Genomic DNA, 22,271 nt, shown 5'->3' on the forward strand with positions numbered 1-22,271 from the left:
TGGTAAAAATGTGTTTTGACCAGAATGCCAAAACATAATTTGCAGCTTATTTCATTCTGTTAAAAGCCACTATTTCATCCCGCTTCGGTTAGAAGTGTCATAATAAAATGAACAACATACTGTTGCCTTATTATGGCAAAGACACCACTACTTCACCGCATTTAGTAATTCTAAGCCATCGGAGACAAAACAATAAACAAGGAGGAAAATATGCAAGCAACAACCTCCAAAAGGCTGGTATTCTCCCGCTGTGGTCAGTTCAGTTTCACTTAGTTCAGAAAGCCATGCTACTGTTGTGAATAGGCATACTTTAATGGATTTGTATATATAATTACAAAATAACCACGTTAAGGTGTAACTATGACGCACAGGCGTTCTCTTTGCTCCATTACCTGTATTTGTGATTCTAAGTTGTGTTTGGGGCATTCTGGGTGTGAGGAGGGTTGGGTGTGGCTTTAGAGTCAGTGTGGTGGGATCAGCGTTCGGCAGGGTGTTGGTACTGCAATGCGGAGGTGGAGAAGCAAAAGTGCAGCAAAGAGAACTAACGGGGCTCGTTCAAAAACCAGTTCCACTTTGGTGTTGCTTTTCCTCGCTGTGGACAGAAACAGAAAATGGCGATAAAGATAAAAATGCTAAAGTGGATTTGAAATATAAATTGTGAGTGAGAGTGGTCTTTGATTGTAAACACAGGACCACACAAGGCTCTGCATGACATACCTTTAATGATTGATTTCTGCTATATATATATATATATGCCACAGGCACGCTAAGGAGAGGTGAAACGTCAGAAGCCATTGCGATCGTTGGCAGGGCTTTTGAACGAGGCAGATTAGTTTTACGGTGCTGGTGATAGATAGGTTACCCACCGCTGGGGAAATCTGGCACACGGTGGAGCGGTTAGTGTCATGGAGGCAGGCCCAGACACTATTGGGCAGGCGGCTGGGTGAGCCAAAATAGCTGAAAAGAAGCGAGCCATTGCCAGGCTCAAAGCCCATCAGCCCATGCCACGTGTGTCACAGGGCGGTTTGGGCAGGCGTTTCACCTGTCAGCCGTGGGCCTGAAGACCGGGAGCGTCCCCCGGCTTCATTTTTCAAAAGGGGTGTAAACGGAGATGTGATTTTAGAGAGACTGCCTCAGGCTATTTTCATTAGCCGTTCATTAAGATTCTTATTGGCTCCTGGCTTTTACTTTACACTGGCTGCATGATGAAAAGTGATGAAGAGGCTTCCTGTTTCTTCCTGTTTTTGGGAAAAGCCTCTCACACTCTTCCAAGAGAAAAAGAACCCAGCGAAGAGAGGATTTCAATATTCATGACATCATTGATGAGAAATACACGGCTTATGCCCATATTTACCGCCCTACCTGACATTAACAGGGTAACACCTGTAAATGCCATTTACTATAACCAGCTTGATGCCAGCAGGGACAACACAAAGCTGAACAAGATTCAGGTGCTGTACAGAAAAACACGTACCAAAAATGACCGTGGAAGACATTATATGTATAAACCCCAACCACAGCATGGTCATGTTCATTTCTCTAAACTTAAGTTGCTATTTTGCTCAGTTAAAAATATCCAAGTGAACAATCTGTATTTGTTATATTCCAATCTATACCATTTGAAATATATTATGCATTCAAGACATGTTCAGGAACCTTTAAAGGAGTAATTATCAGTAATTTACCTCAACTGTCATTTCATGTGCATCCCTAATTGGATCTTACAACTCGTGTCAAGTGTCAAGAGAGAAAAGTGCTTAAATTGAGACATATTTATACATTTTAGGAGAGTTATGTGGGTTTTACTTCTCAGCGATAAGCCCTCCTGGCCTTCCTTTAAAGACCACTTTGGCCAAGAACACAAAGCTCTGAAAACAACTGCTGAAGACAATCCTTTTTTCAAAACAACAAATGACTAAATATATGCCAGCAATTATATCAAAAGAATTCAAATGTATTTGTATGCGGTAAGTATGGCAATAATACCGATATTCTAATCATATCATTAAAACCAAAAAAATAAAAGAATGAGGAGCAGTAGCTTCTGGTAAGCAAACTGAGTACTGAGCAAAAGTCTAGACTCTATTATATATATGCTTATTTTTTTGTGTGTGTTATAGTATAAAAGAACACATTTGAGATTTCCAAATATTCCTTTTCCAAAAGATTTTATTTTACTGAGACATTTTTGTATTTCATGAAAAAATTACTGTACTGTAATTACTGTAAGCAATTGACTACTTTTTACATAAAATACTTGATCAAGGCTGTCTGAGATCAGAAGCAAGGAGCCAACCAAAGTCTGCAGAAGAAGTGTGGCAAGTTCTCCAACATGCTTGGAACAACCTCCCTGCTGATTGTCTAACAGAACTGCAGGACAGCGTTGGCTATCTCAGAGAAGAGATGCAGTTTTAACGCCGAAGGGTGGTCACAAAAAATATTGATTTGATTCCGTTTTTAACTATTCTGCCAAATTACTCAAATGTAATGTAAAATGTATAGTACGTTTATTTTGGACCTTTCATTGAATTATTTTTGAAAGAATCTTATCTGTACAGAATGTTATACAGGTGCCTAAGACTTTTGCACAGTACTGTACATAAGGTTCCAAATTAGTACAAAGATAAAATAATCATCAATCTGACAAGAGCCAGAATTTGATTCTTAATTGGCAGCAGCAATATCAATTAGGCGTATAACATTTTTAATGAATAGTTTAATTCCATTCATAATTTTTTGCACAATGTGCCACATTATTGAGAAAAAATATCAGGTAAAACCTGGTGCAAGGCCAAAGAGTATCAGAATGGGTCACGTCAAAATAAAGAGCTGATAATATTTAGGACTGTTACTACTGTAACCTCATCATATATTTCAGTGGCATCATATTTAATAGGAAAATCCTTACTAAAAATGAAGGCTTTTTCAGCTTTCATGAGATATATTAAAACTGAAACGGAAAGCAAGCACAACCACTGGCAGTTTTGATTGAGGTGTGACAACTTTTTTTCATTTATTTTTTTTCACAACACGCCGGTGGGTTCAACTTCAACATAATTTATTTAGACATTTTCTTTCTTATTTATTTTATAAATCTCCAAATGGTTTTGGGCAACACTTTCGCTCGTATAAAAATACTCCAAAAACGGGCCTTGCGTTAACCTCCTTGAGATGATCTGCTCTGACAAATTTAACAGCTCTTTTATTCCTTCAACGTAATACACTTGTCACTCAGTATTACCCCAAACCATTAACGACAATGGGAAAGTTTATCTGAGGCACACATTTCAAATGGTCTTTGGTTTACAAAGGGGCCATAACATTCCCAACAAAACAGGGCAGTTCTACTTACACAACCTTCTTTAGAAGTAGGATAACTCTCTTTTTCATTTTGCGAATAATCCATTTAATACCATAAAGTAGTATCGTCAATACACATTACCTGCGCTCAAATACATCTCTATACTATGCCTTCAAATAGGCACCTATGAGAAAGACCGAAATGAATTTAAGCAGATGAACATATTCAGTTGTTATATACTGACTTCCATATCATTCTGCAATTCTTTAAAATATTTATATAATCATAAAATTAGAAACATTCATAAATCTGAACACAAGTCTGACTTTGACTTGATCAGACCCCCATATATTCATAAGATTCCCCTTAAATAATTATGTAATTTAATAATTCCATTATCATTACTGTCAATTAAATGTTTAAAAAACTTTCATTGCATGAAAAACCATGGAGAACCCGGAGAGAGGCTCTATAGTGTTTGTGGTTTGAAGAGAGACTGAAGTAGCCCTTTGCGTAAAAGGCCCCGCGTGTAAAAGGTCCCGTGCGAAAAAGGCCCCGTGCGTAAAAGGCCCCGTGTGTAAAAGGCCCTGTGTGTAAAAGGCCCTGTGCGTAAAAGGCCCTGTGCGTAAAAGGCCCCGTGCGTAAAAGGCCCCGTGTGTAAAAGGCCCCGTGTGTAAAAGGCCCCGTGTGTAAAGGGCCCTGTGTGTAAAAGGCCCTGTGCGTAAAAGGCCCTGTGTGTAAAAGGCCCTGTGCGTAAAAGGCCCTGTGTGTAAAAGGCCCTGTGTGTAAAAGGCCCTGTGCGTAAAAGGCCCTGTGCGTAAAAGGCCCTGTGTGTAAAAGGCCCCGTGTGTAAAAGGGCAGCTTGCCAATAAACACAGTTCAAATCAACGAGCTTAGATGGAACGAATGACCTGAGTTTTATATTTGGATGTTTTATGTTTTCAATGTAAAAGCAAAAAAAGGGTTAATTAGCTGACGCTTTTATCGAAAGCGACTTGCATTTGATCAGACTAAGCAGGGGATAATCACTTTAAGGGCCTTGCTAAAGGGCCCAATAGTTGCGTAGCTACACCAAGGCATGGGACACATTGCATTTGCTATACCAGGTGATTAAATACTCGGGTGTTCAAATCTAAATCTAAAAAATCCAATTTCCCTTTCCCACTTTTAAACTGACCAGGGCTACATTAGCACAATGGTAGCTAGCTAGTTGGACAGTTTTGCCGAAGAATTTGCTAGTGTCGTGCAGGTTTGCCGCTTGCCAACAGGATGGAAACACGGGCCAAAGCTCTTTCTTCACTCTGCTTTGCGACGGACCAGATTCAGCAGGAAAGCAGCCCTGTCCAAACAAAACAGGGCCCGGAGTCTCAGGGCCCGGGGCCTGCTGGCCTGTCGCGCGCCCAGCGATGCGGAAGCGCTCGGAGCACTGTGGGAAAGTTGTGTTTAGCCCAGATGCCAGCGGAGACAAAGGGGCGAGAATCCCTCCTGGCTGCGGCACTCTTTTTGTGACGGCTCAGAATTTCATCTTTGGGCCATCCCAGCTGACGGCGGGGGCTTCCGGGGGGCTTCCAGGGGCCCGCGCCTCGTCGGCACGATCTCACTAGGACCGTCGGAATGGCACGCAACGAGGTCCGCAGAAATCTCACTCCCACTGGACCCAGGATGAAAACCTTTCATTTCTGAGTTCAGATCTGACTGTTATTTTTCTGTAGGCTGCCTGGAGGCGGGACATTAACAAGAACAAATCGACTCTCACGATGGTCGATAAACACATTCTTAACATCTCCAACTGCACACCTCTTCCCAGGCTTTTAGTGGGGCTGGCAATCCCCTGTGTGTGTAAGTTTTCAGGGAGCAATACCAGGAATTCTGGGAACTCTGAGTGGCAGCTACGAGCCCGGATTGGTGAATGTATTGGCGTGGGCGTGGGGGTACACACAGAGTTCAGGAGGATGACAGACAGCGGCGAAGCCCGGTTGAACTCTGAGTGACGTCTAGCGGCAGACACAAGAAGACTGCACGCTGACACCTCGCAACATTATCAAACAGGCCAGAGGATTAGCAATAATGAGAACATTCTCCGCATGCCTCAAAACACACGCTAGCCCGGACTGTCAAAATCCACACTGGCCCTTCACCTTGAAACCGCACAGAAATGTGTGCTGTCGATGAGGGGTCCCAATGTCAACTCAAACGTGTCCACCGCCACTGCTGGAAAAGGCAGTAGTAAAGTTCACGTTCACTCTACACCTTCCCTATACATTTTCTTCCCTGTTTAAAATGGTGGCCGATGCTGTCAACTCTATTGCATTGCACATCTAAAACCCTTAACATAGCATACAAAAATATGACACCTTGTAATGACAATACCTTGAAACAAAGAGTAAAAGAAAAGCCTGAAATATCTTTTTACATTTCCCTGCAAAGTATAAATAGGACATACAGTACATCACAGGAGGATAGCAGTTCATTGTTCTCACTGCAGAGTTGCAGCCAGAGAACTAAAGTCACAGTGATAATATATTAGTGTTACTAACTGTTATTATAGTTATAATATATTATATAATACATTATTAAGTACTTGAAAGAGTCCACTTTAGCGGTGGAAGACAACACAAGCCGGTCCTACACAGCGGGGAGCAATACCACGTCCTGGCTGTTTTCATTATTTTTAAAGGAATAATGCTATTACGATACTCCATTTACACTTCTTATTCCAGAATACATTACTGAGAACAAGGAGAACTTATTAGGATGGCATTCCCACCACAGTCACCGGACCTGAACCCAAGCAAACATCAGTGGGAGCAGTGGAAGATGGTAAAGGCCAAACAGGTAACGTCAGCAGAACATCTACAGGAGGTGTTGAGATGAATGAAATGGAAGATGAGGTGTTGAATGAATGGTGGAGTCGATGCCAAGCAGAGTAAAGGCAGTAATCAAGGCTAAAGGCAGCCACAGCAAGTATTACCAATTTCTGATCTTCAATAAATGATATTACATATCATTTATTGTAATATTTTTTTCCCTTAACAATCCTATCCTATTACAGGAAATGAGTAAAATGAGTCTGAAAATCACCAATCCTGTGTGAGAACGCAAATATTAGTTTATTTTAGTTTCGTGGACGAGGAAACAACCCTACAACCTCCCGCCTCCCACAACTACCCCACCGATGAAGGGCAGGAAGCCAACGAGATTCCAGCGCTTCGGTTCCTGCTGAAAGTCAGCCATTTAGAGGAAGAGGGACTGTAAAGAAGCCCTTTCCGACAGCGCCTCGCGATCGCACGAACGCTGGAAATAAAGCCTCTGAATTATGGATGGTTATGGGATGTATGTTGTAAATAATTTGCCGCGCTGCGTGTGTAGCGCGGGGTCTGTTTGCGTGAGACGCAACGCAACAGGGTGGCGCGTTCCGGGGAGTGTAAATTATTCACGGCGAATATTATTTAGAGAATGGGTTCCAGTCGCGGCTCTGGGGGCCAGGCACCTGACAGATGTATGGAATACTTAAACAGGGACCTTTAAAGGCCCCTGCAAACTTTGCGGTTGGTTGTGACCTTGGACCGCTGTGAACTCTGGCAAGCTGATCTGGACACTGTTGCTTGAGATGCTTGAGGCAGCTACTGTGTGTGTGTGTGTGTGTATGAATACACATACCCACATGCACGCGGATACACACACACATGCATACACACATGCTCACATACATACACACAAGCGCACACGCACATGCGCACACGCACACACGTATGCGCACACACACATGCACGTGCACACATACACACGTATGCACACGCACACACACACACACACACACACGTCGGCTTGGGGGAGAGGGCGAGAAAGGAGGTTGCAGCGAGAATGTACTACAAGTTTACGCTTACTTCTAAAAGAAGCAGAACGGTGCAAAGGAAGAGAGGGGCATTCCCCAGAAATGAACGGGGGAGTCAGAAATGGAGACGTTGGCTTTCCTACCAAGGTGGCACACAAACAACTGCGGCACTAACCTCTCTTCAAGGGAAATAGGGCAGTATAGCCAACTTCTAGGACTGGCAGGCAAGCAGGCTCCACTTTGAAAATTCAGGCACAAAGAGCCAGGTGACGCAATAGGTGGAAACGTTCCCAGGCACTTAAACTGACAGCTCGCTTGTGGCAATGCTACAACTGCGCTCCTGAAACATGCAACCAAGAAGGGGAGATCCCCCAAAGTCTGGATCTCCCCTTCTTGGTATTAACGCTTTGACCCCAACGCCCCAGTACAGTTTATAATTGCATGCCTTTGGCATTCTTGACCCAGTCCAGGTGATGCAGGTGAGCGTCTTTGAAATGCGATAGACAGGACAGGGACCATAGTTTTTAGCCTGACCCCTCTACCTGCCCAAATGGGGGTTAATTCTGTCCCCCAGGCATTCTTGGCAATGACTGCTCGTCATCCAGCGGTTGAACTCAGAGATACCTTATTGCACCAACTGTAAACTTACAAAGGTGCTTGGCCTGGCCATGGAGTGGAGCGACTTAAACCCCTCGCTATGAAGCTGACATAACACTGTCATACACATGATATAACAGCTGTCACAAGATGGCATAACAGATGATGTTATTAGTTTTTTTTCATGAGCAACTCTATGTGTGTGGCTGTACAAGTAGCTTTGGAGTTACCTGAAGTGCATTTCTTACCCTACACCTGCTATTCTGGCAGGATATGAAAACCAGTCCAAATATCTGCACACAAAAAATGTCTAGCTATGTCGCTAGCATTAACTAGCAGAGTTGGCTGACATCCAAAAGGAGCTATGTAGCTAGCATTAACTTGTGGCGTTGACTGACATCCAAAAGGAGCTATGTAGCTAGCATTAACTAGCAGAGTTGGCTGACATTGGAGAGGAGCTACGTAGCTAGCATTAATTAGCTGACTTGGCTGACATCTAACAGGAGCTACGTAGCTGGAATTAACTAGCAGAGTAGGCTGACATCGGACAGGAGCTACGTAGCTAGCATTAACTAGCTGAGTTGGCTGACATTGGACAGGAGCTATGTAGCTGGCATTAACTAGCAGAGTTGGCTGACATCCAAAAGGAGCTATGTAGCTAGCATTAACTAGCAGAGTTGGCTGACATCCAAAAGGAGCTATGTAGCTAGCATTAACTAGCAGAGTTGGCTGATATCCAAAAGGAGCTATGTAGCTAGCATTAACTAGCAGAGTTGGCTGACATCCAACAGGAGCTACGTAGCTGGCATTAACTAGCGGAGTTGGCTGACATCCGAGTGGAGTTCATCTTTCCCCCATCCAATTGCTCATGTTGTACATATGTTTATTAAGAAAAAAAAATCTAAGCATTTAAAAATGTATATTATACCATATGAAGAAAACTCATTCTCCCAGAGGACTGAAACAATCGCTCTCATTCTCCCAGGAGTGAATGGCGTATGCAATCGCAATGGCCCAGCAGACTCCAGTGAAGGGAATGGTGTATGCAATCCCAATGCTATGAGTGTAGCAGGGGAACGAGATAAGTAAAAGAAGGAGCGCTGGCAGGGTGCCATAACGGAGAAGTTCAGTGATCTATAGAAGAGGCTCCTATTGGTTGATAGCAAAAAAAAAAAAGACAATCAAGGCACTCTTCTTCGTGTATGAGTAAGAGTGTGGTTACTTTGTTTTCATTTTGAATATTGGTTTAAGATGTATTTCTTCTTTAGAGGCTATCCACCCATGAACCACTGGAAAGGACTGGGAAAGGCCACTTAAATGAGAGGAGGCACAAGCACAAACACACTCACACTCATGCACACACTCAGACAGACAGACGGACGGACACACACAGGGCCTGTGGTTTCGCTGAGGGGGAGCCCTGCAGGCTGGAAGACAGCAGGTACAGTGTAAACACTGCCTAGTGCCCCGTACATAAACATGGGCAACTGAAACATTAGCGAAACGTTTCCATTAATATTAGCATAACATTTCCGGTAACATTACAATAACATTAACATAACCTTTTTGGTAACATTAGCATAATCACATATTTACAGTAACAGTAGCATAACCCTTCTGGCAACAAAGGGGGAAATTAACATGAATAAAACGGAAAATTAGAATTCATTGTCACACTTACTGAACCTACAGCGGCTTACTGATCTCAGAAGTTTTTTACATGCCTCTGGCCATGTGGCCATCTTTCGGTCGATGATGAGAAAGAGAGGCGCTCGGCGTGACTCCGCCCACAGCCGGACACCACATGACCGCGTGGCGTGAGCCGGTTCTGTGCAACAGGCTGCTGGGAGATTAGCAGCTGGGCCAAAGTTGGCCTTCAAGTCTGGCCAGCTTATGCCTCCGAGTCTTTGAAGTCTGACCATCATACCTGGCACTGGAGCAGTGGGAACTGGACCAGTGTCGGGTTTAATCAGGGCGCCTGCCTCCAGATAGCCAGCTACAACCCTCGCTAATTGGCCCAATTGCGGATTATAACCTATTGGTGCAGATTCAGGACAATAATTTAGTCAAATGGGGTGGCTTTTCTATCTCCTTCTAATTAGGTTGCCTAAGTTTAAAAGAAATGGGATTAGGTGGACTTTTTATAACTTATTTGCTATATATTGCGAGAAAACCCTTCTAGAGGTATGAAGGGTGCTTGGTAGAAGCAGCGAAAGATAAAAAAACATGACTTGGTGTCTGTATGTCTGAACGTTTGTATATATCAAGCACATGCCAAGAGATAAAAAATGGCTGCCCAGTGATGCAGAAAGACCATTTTGATTCAGGAATCTTTCAATACCGACACTCAATAACGTGGATCCACCTTACGTCCTTACGTTCATACTACTGTCAACAAATGTAATTAGCATAACAATCGCACCCAGTACAACAAGAAAGATTCACTTAAAAAAGGGGGAAAAAATGAAAAACAACCACAGGGAAAACAAAAAATAAAAAACAGCCACAGGAGTCAATTCATCTGTCATAATGAGGTGCCCACCATGGGTCTGCCACAGATACTCTGAACTGCGCAGGGTAATCTCAGGCCAAGGGCAGGTGGGGTTTCCTTCATTTTGTGAAACATTTTGAAAATGTTACAGGAAATAACAGTAAGTTTACAGGAAGTAGGCATTTAACCTAGAGAATGTTTGACAGGGAGTAGCAGGAAGTTCATAGGAAGTGAGCATTTAACCTGGAAAATAGTGTGTAGAGTGAGAATTTTCTGAATAACACAGAAAAAAGGTAATAGTAAGGATAAACACTGAGGCAAATGAAACATGTGGGTGGTGGAAAACAGCAACTTGGCAATTATGGAGCCCAAATAACAACTAATAATAATCTCTCTGATGCTCAGGAGGATTCAAGGGCCCCAATGAGCCCTCCGGCGGAATAAACTCCTGAGTAACCAGGAATGATCTGACCAGTGTCACTCTGTAGTCTCCAGAGGAGAGGCAGAGAGGGAACAAGTCTCCCCATCACCAGCATCACCGTTACCTGCTACATGCATGAGCAGAACAAATGCTGCTCAGCAAGCTGGCTTAGCTTTTAACCTGCTGGATGCATTAGTGCAGCAAATGGTGATAGCAAGCTAGCTTAGCTGTTAGCCTGCTAGCTGCATTAGTGGAGCAAACGGTGATAGCAAGCTAGCTTAGTTGTTAACCTGCTAGCTGCATTAGTGGGGCAAACAGAGCTTTCTGCAAACTATTTCCGGTGATGTGATATATCTGCGTGATGGGGGGGGGTTTCCTTATGAGCAATGAGGTGCTTGCTGAACCTTATTGAGTTTTTAGGTAAAAATAAGGTACAAAAATAAGATGTCCAAATCCTTTGAGTAATATGCTTATGCAAAACTATTCAAAGTTGAAACAATTGCTCTCATTCTCCTAGGAGTGAAACAATCACTCTCATTCTCCCAGAGGAGTGAACAATCGCTCTCATTCTCCCAGAGGAGTGAAACTATTTCTCATTCTCCCAGAGGAGTGAAACTATTTCTCATTCTCCCAGAGGAGTGAAACTATTTCTCATTCTCCCAGAGGAGTGAAACTATTTCTCATTCTCCCAGAGGAGTGAAACTATTTCTCATTCTCCCAGTGGAGTGAAACAATCGCTCTTATTCTCCCAGAGGAGTGAAACAATTACTCTCATTCTCTCAGGAGTGAAACAATCGCTCTAATTCTCTGCAGTCCATTACAGGAGAGAAGAAAGGGAGAAAGAAGATAGCAGAACTAAATGTAAAAACCGTCAGCATCACAGACATACCAATTCCAGAAATATGATGTTTAAAGAGAAAAAAACATATTTTTTAAATATCCCTTTGAGAGTGGGTACAAGACTACAAAACAAACAAAAAATGGAACACTAAAAAGAACATAAAACAAAAGACCAGGCACTAAGTCTACTGCAACATAGTGCACCCTTACAGACAGGGCACTCTCTACTGCAACATAGTGCACCCTTACAGACAGGGCACTCTCTACTGCAACATAGTGCACCCTTACAGACAGGGCACTCTCTACTGCAACATAGTGCACCCTTACAGACCGGGACTGAGTCTACTGCAACGCAGTGCACTCTTAAAGACAGGGCACTGTCTACTGCAACGCAGTGCACTCTTAAAGACTGGTGATGAACTGCTGGCCGCTCTCTCTCTGGCAGGCCTGAGGCAGCCGTAATTAAAAGGCCGTTGTGAATAAGCACCTTGATTTTTACAGACCTTATAAATCTGCTGTTAAGTGGCCATTAGGGGGCGAGCGCTGGGGGAGGGGGGAGCAGGAGGGCCCTCGGCCCCTGCACGCAGGATGACCCTCCGCTAACAATGGGGCTACCGACGAACCATTAACAGCCCTCCTTGTGATAAGGTAATGAGGGGCCAATATGGCACCATTAACTGGGAGGATGGGGCCTTAATTTGTCACTGGATAGGGCCCTTGTTGATTTATTGTTTCAGAGAAGAGGGCAAGTGTGTGTGTGCTGTGTGTGTGAGAGCGTAGTGTGTGTGTGTGTGTGAATGCGAGTGCAGTGTGTGTGTGTGTATGTATGTGAGTGCAGTGTGTGTGTGTGTGTGTGTGTGCGTGTGTGTGTGTATGTGAGTGCAGTGTGTGTGTGTGTGGGCGTGTGTGAGTATGTATGTGACTGCAGTGTGTGTGTGTGTGTGTGGGCGTGTGTGAGTGCAGTGTGTGTGTGTGTGTGTGTGTGTGTGTGTGTGTGTGTGAGTGTATGTGAATGCAGTGTATGTGTGACTGCAGTGTGTGTGAGTGTGTGTGTCGGTATGTGACTGCAGTGTGTGTGTGTGTGTGTGTATGTTTGTATGTGACTGCAGTGTGTGTGTGTGTGTGTGTGTGTGTGAGAGGGTGTGTGTTGGTATGTGACTGCAGTGTGTGTGTGTGTGTGTGTGTGTGTGTGTGTGTTTGTATGTGACTGCAGTGTGTGTGTGTGTGTGTGTGTGTGTTTGTGTATGTTTGAGTAGGAGGGGAGGTTCTGTGGGGGACACTGAAGGGACACCTAAGTTGCCTAATCAGCACTCCTCTAAAGAGGCCAGCGGGTCAGGCAGGGGGCCGCCTGGTCACTTGAGGGTGACATCCCAAACACCAAAGCAGTGCCAGCCCAGATCCACCGCTCGCACATGACAGAGGGGGAAAGCATGCTAATGCACTGGCGGGTATTCTCACGTCGGACAAACCCGCATAAATTGCTTACGCTCCAAGAGAGATCAAGCGAAAGAAGAAGAAACAAAAAAAATGGCGTGTCAATGAAAGCCACTTGTCTTGCGGTATAAGCCCGGCGTAGGCTGTCGAGAACAGGCTGGTCCAATCACAGAGGGGCTGTGTGGCCCCGCGTCTCTCTCTTCCGCCCGGGCGGAGCGCGGCGATTAATCGAAGCCCGCGTGGCGTTGGGCGGCTCACCGGAGGGACGGGGAAAGATCCGGAATGGGCCGGCATTCCACCAGACGCACAAAAGACACGTCTCTTTAAATTATTAATGGCCACCCACACGAGCTTAAACACTATTTTAAGACTTTAATGCTACGATAAAAGAAGGCTTACCTACACGGAGAAGGGGGGGAAAAAAAGGACACAATGGCGCAGTCTGTTGACAAGACCTCCGCAGGACCAGGATGCTTTGGAGAGAATCCGAGAGCTTTGCAACTTTCAGTTTCTTTAATTTAACCAATACGCCCATGTTCTAGCTTTCTAGCCACTACTGCGAAGACCTGAAATCACACACAAGACTCAACTCAGAAAAGTTTTTTTGCGCACAAGCACCGCTGCTTTCAAAGTATGTGTGAAAAGTGTTACCGTGGTTAAGGCAACACCCAATCAATATCTCTCAGGTTTTAATTAGCACCCAATGGGTGAAAGGGCCAAACGCCTGCACGGCAAGTTAAATAAATCTGAGATCCAATGCATCACCATTACCGCTTAACACTGTCACAACAGCTGGCCGGATCTGGCTCCCGCCCTCAGAGAGACGCAACCGAGAGGCTGAACGCAACGGAAAACCCAAATTAAACGTCCTCGGTCCTGCCGAGCCAAACCGTCGCGGCCTGTGCGTTTTCAGCGGGTGAACGTGTTTTGGGAGATCTGCGGTCGCTTACCTCGATGGTGAACTGTTTCCTCTTCAGTTTGAAAGCCAGGTCCTTTGAGTCGGGTACTTCGCACACCAGGCAGTTCAGATGAGGGATCTGTTTCACCTGGAGAAGGCCTTCAACAGACGGAAAAAAATCAGGAATTAGGGCTGAGCAAGTGCTGCTGGAAGGACCAGACCAGTAAACTTGACTTTAGGGTGTACACAATGAATTACTCCCACCCTCCCAAACCCACACCAAACTATCCGCTCCTCTTGCTAACCTTTTGTTAGTTGAACACTTGAAGCAGTGAAGCAAAGGTTGTGATTATGCCCAAGTAATGAAGCAGAACAGGATAAACAACAATTCTAGTCGGAAGGAATGGCTAATTGCGTTGGTTTGGGAGATCCCGCTACACGTTTTTGGTGTGTGGGTTTGCGTGGGGGGGGTGGGGTTATCCCTGGTATTTACAGTACGCGGACACTGCCGTAACTGCACACACACACACACACTCACACACACACAAACACATACAGACACACACACACACACACACACGAGCGCACACTGCCGGGACCACAACAGAGAGAGCAGAGAGCACAGAGGACGAGCAGGCAGAACTGGGACACTGAGAGAAAGAGAGGGAGGACAGGGGGAAGGAGAGAAAAAGGGAGAGAGAGAGAGGGGGGGTGCCCATTACACAGAGCTGTTCATGCTGAGAGCTGGGTCCCTATCACACACACTGTACACTGAGGCCGCACAGCACTTTCTCGTGTGTATCACTTTAAAATGTCACCAATATCAAATACATCTCCACCCCCCTCTCCGATAAACCACGCAGAGTCCCTAATCCCTGTTTCAGAGTGTCGTTTCTGTACAGACGGGGTTCCTGTGCTGTGGCTCTGCCCTTGAAAACTTCACCCCTGCCAGATTACATTATTGGCATTTGGCAGACGCTTTTATCCAGAGCGACGTACTGTTGATTAGACTAAGCAGGAGACAATCCTTCCCTGGAGCAATGCAGGGTTAAGGGCCCTGCTCAAGGGCCCAACGGCTGTGCGGATTGTATTGTGGCTACACCGGGATTAGAACCACCGACCTTGCGTGTCCCAGTCTTTTACCTTAACCACTACGCTACAGGCAACATTGTGAGAAGGTTTTGCGTTAGCAGGGGTTACTAGCTTCTGATTACAGTGAAGCTAAGCCAATGCTAGCATGGGGTTTTGCAGTACTAGCTGGGGTAGCTAGCTTCTGATTGCAGTGAAGCTAAGCCAATGCTAGCATGGGGTTTTGCATTAGCCGGGGTAACTAGCATCTGACTGTATTGAAGCTAAGCCAATGCTAGCATGGGGTTTTGAGTTAGCTGGGGTAACTAGCATCTGATTGCAGTGAAGCTAAGCCAATGTTAGCATCGCGTTTTGAGTTAGCTGGGGTAACTAGCTTTTGACTGTAGTGAAGCTAAGCCAATGCTAGCTTTTGCACAAACAGGACAGGATGTGTGTGGAGTGGGGTTCTTTCCAGCAAAAGGATTCAAGCTTACAACAAAAGTGGGAAACAGACATTTGTACTGTAAAAAAGTAATGTGTGTATAGTTGTGTTTTGCATGCATGCAAAGAAAAAAATAATTGATTTTGAAGGGCTTTCATAAAAAATGTAGATTTTTAAGTTTCATAAAAAAAAGCGCTTTTTAAAGGGACATCTAATTTGCTTACTTGCATCACCTTCTTCACCCCTCCATCCGACACCGGCAAACATGGCTTACTCTGCAAGTCATCTTTAATTACTCGTCACAAACGTGTGGGAAAAGAATGGACTGATGCAGTGAAATGTTTAATTTAGGATATAGACTGCTGGATGAGGTAGGACTACTAATACATATTTTATAATTCTGATGTGTAATATATATTCATATTGTCTGATATATTTATATATTCTGGCACACACACACGCACAGCCTTTCATTATGGCCTTTCCATTACTCTGCAAAACCTCAAAAAATCTTACCCGGAGAGAAAAACAAGGGGAATTCAACTAAAGGAGAGGAGAAAATGATCTTCGGCTAAGGATACTCTTCTCCTGCTTACAGAGACCTTTATGTGTGGTGGGGTGGGGGAGAACTCAGCGATCTTAAACAGCACACCCTGCAACATCCCCAGCACTCATTTCTGTTCCACGCATTATTGAGGTTGAGCAGTTGATTTGAAGAGTAGGTTCTTCTAATTCCGTGACTTTCAATTAATTCAGTTATTGTGGCATGCAGTAAAGGACATCCGGTCAGTTGCTACAATACGGTACAGGAACTAGTATTTGTACATTCATTTAATGCTTAATTAACGTAAAAACATTTTCATTAGTTAATATATTTGTGAGCTACACCAGCACTGTCATCCCTACATTGGCTTCCTGTCCGTTACAGGATAAATTTTTAAATTGTATTATTTGTTTTTAAGGCAATGAATGGTCTAGCACCTACGTACTTGTCTGAACTCCTCAATATGTATACCCCGGCTAGATCACTTAGATCATGCAATCAGCAACTTTTGGATGTCCCTATGTCGAGGAGAGCTAGGAGGGGTGACCGGGCCTTTGAGGTAGCTGGCCCCAAGTTGTGGAACAGCCTACCGCCACATATTAAATCTGTTTTTAAATCCTTGTTAAAAAACCACCTTTTTAGTGAGGCCTTTATGTCAGACATAAATGGGAAATCAAGATAATGTACATTTATTTCATTTTATTTCATTTTATTTCATTTTATTTCATTTTAATCTTTAATTTTATTGCCTGGTTTTGTACAGCACTTTGGTCAACCATGGTTGTTTTAAATGTGTTTTTTTCATTACTATTTGAATTGACATTAACTACTGTAGTTGTTAACGTGAATTAATTGACGTGCAAAGCATGAAATTAACTTTTCATTAGTTAATGTATTTGTTTACTACTAACTAATCATGACCTCTGAATTATAAGGTTCTGTCTGCATTCGGAGTAGTAGATACTGAGCTCCAAAGCTTTCACATCCTAACACAGCAAAACAGAAATGCAGGGCTGTTCTTCATAGATCAAAATGACAGACACCCTAAAAGTACTCTGAATATACAATATCAAAATCCTATCTAATTGCCCGAAACATAATATCACGTGTGTCTATGAGAGTGTGTGTGTCTGTATGTATGTGTGTGATTATAATATTTATGACATTTTTAAAGGTCTCATAATTCACTACTTACATAAATATTTCACACATTAGCAAAACATAGTATCCAATATGAATTGGCATTAAGCAATGTAGTTGGTAAGCTGAATGATGTACAAAGACATGAATAAAGCTGGACAGATGGACCACGCAGTTGTTAGGTAGTTAACAGCTACAAGAGTTTATGCCACGACGTAACCTCATTGTAAAGTGTTAGCGAACATTGTGATGGCATTTTTATTCACGATCTCCCGGCGTAAAGGGTAAAAACACTGGTTCTCCTGAGGGCCGGGGCTGAGGGGCCCGGGGCCGAGGGGCCCGGGGCTGTCTGCTGAGCCGCACGACTGATTGAGTCGTGTCACACTAATCTGTCCTGACAGCACGCAGGGAGCTGCCATGTTCCTTTCTCAGGACTAATGCACTTTTTTGTTTGAGAGAGTGACCTCTCCTCTCCTGAATGGCTGAGGGGAGGGAGAGGGGAGGAGGGGTGGGGGGAGGGGGTTGGGTGGGGGAGGTGGAGAGGAGTAGGAGACGGGAGTTGCTAAGAGAAGAATTTCAGATACCAAATATATTTATTAAAAAGACAACCCTGAGATTAGGGCCTGGGATATCCCTGTGCACAGTGTGTGTGTGTGTGTGTGTGTGTGTGTGTGTGTGCTGGTCGACGTGTGTGTAAATGGGTGCATACATGTGTGTACACATGTGTATGCGTGTGAGTCTGTCCATCTGTGTGTGTGTGTGTGTGTGCGTGTGATTCTGTGGAGGGTGTGTGCGTGTGGGTGCGTACATGTGTGTGTGTGCTTTTTCAAAAAAGTCTCTGAAGATGGGAAACTGTCCTCAGGTAAAACCTGCAACACCCTGAATGACCTTTGACAGAGCTGAATGTGTGCATCTGAGTGTCTGTGTTTACGTCTGTCTGTGTACATGTGTATAAACGTGTGGGTGTGCCTTTTTGAATTCAGTTTTTTTTTTTTGTGACTTTAACCGTGAACGAGTGATCAAATTGACCACATTAATTGTACTTTCTAACGTCCAGTAATGACCAGATGACGACTGGACTGTCTTTTCACACGCCCTCTTCATTCTCCCCTCACACAACATCTCTTTCTAAAAACACCGTTTATACTACAGGTCATATCAGCAAAGTGATCCCTTAAAGCAATATGCTGCATTTACACAGAAAAACACCCAAAACCCAGGGGAAAAACATTGCATTCTATAAACACCGATATTCATTCTTTTTTTTTTAAGATTACCACGGCCAATGAACCGGACTTGAAACAAAACAAAATAATCAGAGTCCATATTTGTGTTGTTTGTTGATCATAGTATTTACAGAGCCATTGGTAGCCTAAATTCAAAGAGAAAGCACTGAATTTGAATGAATTCAAAACAAGATTCGAAACGCATATCACCTCGCTTACTCCACACAAGTAAAGGGGTTTCAGAATGCCAAACATTTTTTGTATTTTTATTTCATCCTGCAAACCCTGCTTTTGTTACACGTGTCATAATAAAATTATGAACGACATTTATTGCGTTATTACTGCGAGTTGCCATATTATAGCTAGAAATGTGTTTTTATCAGAATTCAAGTGATTAGTATAAAATGCGCGACTAGCGCAACCACTAGTTGAAAAGCTCGCTAGCTCCGTGTCCTGTCTACAATTTCTGTAGGTGGATATATCAGCCCTTCATGTGTATTTTACCGGCCATTCATGTGTATTTTAGTAGTTATGCATTTGCTTTAGCTTGTAGAAGAACCAATGCACTTGTAATTCGCTTTGGATTAAAAGCGTCTGCCAAATTACTAAAATGTAAATGATAGATTGCCTGAGCATCAGTTTCAAGAAACGTTAGCTAGCTAGCTAGCTCCATGTCTTGTATATAATGTCATGGCTGGTGTCAAACAAAGCTCTTGTTCTAAAAAAACTACTCATATTAAATAAAAGAAAAAGAAAAAAAAAAGTCAACTTAGTATGGAGATACTCAAAAAACCTTCAGTTTGTCAGAAATATAATAAAAAATGATCATATATTGCAGTGAATAGATAAAGCTAATTTAGGTCAAATACCCTGTTCCCACTGAGTGATGCCTGAAGGGGCGTGGCTAAGGCGGTGACGCGTTGCTGGTCTGGTCTATAGTAAACTCAGAATGTGAGTGCGTCTATGTGAGTATGTCTCTATGTGTCTGTGTGTGTGTGTGTGTCTATGTGAGTCTGTCTGTATGTGTGCGTGTGTGTGTGTATGTGAGTGTGTGTATGTGTGCGTATGTGAGTGTGTGTATGTGTGCGCGCGTCTATGAGAGTGTGTCTGTATGTATGTGGGCGAGCATGTCTACGTGTGTGTGTGCGCGTGTGTGTGTGTATGTGTGTACGTCTAAGTGAGTGTGTGTGTGTGTGCGTGTGTTTGTGTACGTGTGTGTGTGTATGTGCATGTGTGTACGTCTAAGTGAGTGTGTCTGTGTGTATGTGTGTGTGTGTACGTCTAAGTGAGTGTGTGTGTGCGTGTGTATGTGTATGTGTGTACGTCTATGCGAGTGTGTGTATGAGTATGTGTGTGTGTGTCTGTGTGTGTGTGTCCGTCTAAGTGAGTGTGTGTGTGTGTACGTCTAAGTGAGTGTGTGTGTGCGTGTGTGTGTATGTGTGTGTGTGTGTGTGTGTATGTGCATGTGTGTACGTCTAAGTGAGTGTGCGTGTGTTTGTGTACGTGTGTGTGTATGTGCATGTGTGTACGTCTAAGTGAGTGTGTCTGTGTGTGTGTGTGTGCGTCTATGCGCGTGTGTTTGTGTGTGTGTATGTGTACGTCTAAGTGAGTGTGTGCGTGTGCGTGTGTGTGTATGTGCATGTGTGTACGTCTAAGTGAGTGTGCCTGTGTGTGTGTGTGTGCGTCAATGCGAGTGTGTTTGTGTGTGTGTGTGTATGTGTGTGTGTGTATGTGCGTGTGTGTACGTCTAAGTGAGTGTGTCTGTGTGCGTGTGTGTGTATGACAGGAAAGCGAGGGCAGATATACCATGATAGTCCTTGTAGAGCGGGTTGGCCTCCGTATCCAAGCCTCTGAATGATTCAAGAGCGATGGCTGTATCGCACAGCTTGGTGACACGCTCCATGATCGCCCGGCTCTGTAAAACACGGGAGGGAGCCGGGCTTACAGGCCGCGCAGGTCATCACAAGAGCCCGCGCCAAGCCATCGGCCAGAAAACAAAATGAGGTCATCATTATCATTAAGGGGAGGGGTGGCAGCAGAGAGCGGGAGGGAGAGAGAAAGAGAGAGAGGGAGGGAGGGAGAGAGGGAGAGAGACAGGGAGAGAGAGGGAGATCCCTGTCATTTATCTAAAAGCACATTTTGGCAAAACACTGATTTACACAAACGCGGTTTAAGCTGGAGCAGGACTGGTGCAACACACACGCACACACACACAAACAAACACACATACACACACACACACACACTCACAAACGCTGATTTCCAATTATAGTGTTTACCCAACAGAAAACATCTCGAGACCTGATGCGTGAAACGATCAGGACAGGTTTGTTTCCCCTTCATGAGGGACTGACAGGGTTGGCACGGCACTTCAGTCAAGCCTAATGAAAACAAATTTGCTTTAAAACCTCTTAAAAGAAAACCAAAAAAACCCAAAAAAAACAAAGCCTCAATACTAATTTCTCCAAGCTTGATGCGTGGATATCCAGAAATGAACCTTAAAACGATTCATTAAAAACAGCAGAACTCTTCAACAGCTAGCTAATGACAGACAACGGCGCGCTCCCTAAAATCACACGGCGATTCTGCAGCACGCCGCTGGGGGGGGGGGTGGGTAAAAGTCGGGACATATGACGTCCAGATCCCGCTCACAGCGGTGCTGTAAAAAGCCACTTGTTCTGCAAAGCGGCAGGCCAAAAAGGTTTAAATGAGCTTAGTCTAATCCCGCGTCCTGTTGGAGCACCCGGGCGGATTCGGGTCCAGATGGAGGGACAGGCCGGGGAGGAGACGGGGCCGGGGCAGGTGGGGATGTGGCGGGACGGGGGGAGCCGTTCCGCACGACTGGGCCGGCCTGCATAATTCATCCCGCGCCTCGTCAATATTTCACACACCCTCCCCATCCCCCCGTTTCTGAGTTTGCGGCACCGGCCTAATGCAATTTTCATACCCGAGCCTTTTTTGCGTGTCCTACTTCGGCGATCCTGGGACGGGGTTTTTTTTTTTTCGGGCGAAGTGACGGCCTTGTCCTCGCAGAAGCGTGCGAGCCACGGCGAAAGGATATGTAAACAAACACCGGCCCGCGGGGGAAGAGGAGACCCTCCCAGGCCACGGCGAAAGCCAGCAGAGGGAGAGTCGTTGGAGAGAAGCGGAGCTAACGCTGGTTAAAAGCACACCGAGCGCGTGTCTCTCAGAGGCTGTGATGATGTCGAACGCAGAGGTGGAAAGGTTCAAAGGGTTGTTTTTGGTGTTTTAATAGACTGTATTAGCCAGAGAAATCCAGCATGAATAATTGATGGCAAACTTCCATGAAGTGATCCCTGCACTCTGCCGGGTGACTCCGAGTTCACATTTAACCCTTTAAGGATCACAAATAATACCAGGTCAGAACGTTCCTAAATGAACTGACAATCTAACGCTAACAACTGTGTTCCAGAACAGACTTGGAATTTTGGGGAAAAAGAAAATTTTAAAAAAGCCTACTCTTCAAAGAGTTAAAGGCCCACTCAGTAATTTTGGGTTATTTTTGACAAAAATTACATCGATAGCAACTGAAGCGCTCAGTGGATCATGGTACTAGTAGTCTTGCACTGGCATCTTTGCTTAGCCCACTGCACTCTATCTGATAGTTGGAAGCAATTAGCATTTAGCCACCAAAATTACTGAGTGAACCTTTAAGGTGAAAAATCACAAATATGTGCAGAGAATGTCCTGAATACCTGGATGCTGATGTAACAATCAGGACTCGTAACTGAAAGCAACTTCTAGAACACAGACTTCAAATTCAGAGAAAACCAATCCAAAAAGTCAAATTCGCTGAATCAGCTCAAAATCAATGCAAAACCACAAAATGAGTAACACACAGTCCCGCTGCTGAGCCTTCTTTCATTTGTGACAAGTCCCAGGCCACAAGTGGTAGGTTACAAGTTATACACTAGCTAGTTTTAGACTGGAAGATGGCGTCTGTGTTCCAAGGTGAGCGGGCGTCTGTTGGTCTGTTGCCGGGTTACTGGGGTGGACTCAGAGCAGCTGCTCTG

At 44.4% G+C, this 22,271-nt stretch overlaps 1 protein-coding gene across 2 annotated transcripts in view; it reads right to left on the minus strand.

The window, feature by feature from the left end:
* Positions 1 to 22,271, minus strand: part of elp4 (elongator acetyltransferase complex subunit 4) — an 88,779-nt gene that overhangs the window by 29,994 nt on the left and 36,514 nt on the right. For both annotated transcript variants that reach the window (XM_061222305.1, XM_061222304.1), the window contains 2 exons: positions 20,044 to 20,152; positions 13,870 to 13,976 (listed from right to left, as the gene is read on the minus strand). In XM_061222305.1, coding sequence (XP_061078289.1) covers positions 13,870 to 13,976; positions 20,044 to 20,152 — 216 coding nt within the window. The remainder of the gene's footprint in view (positions 1 to 13,869; positions 13,977 to 20,043; positions 20,153 to 22,271) is intronic.

This window comes from Conger conger, chromosome 15 (assembly GCF_963514075.1).
Source record: "Conger conger chromosome 15, fConCon1.1, whole genome shotgun sequence".
Lineage (NCBI taxonomy): Eukaryota > Metazoa > Chordata > Actinopteri > Anguilliformes > Congridae > Conger > Conger conger.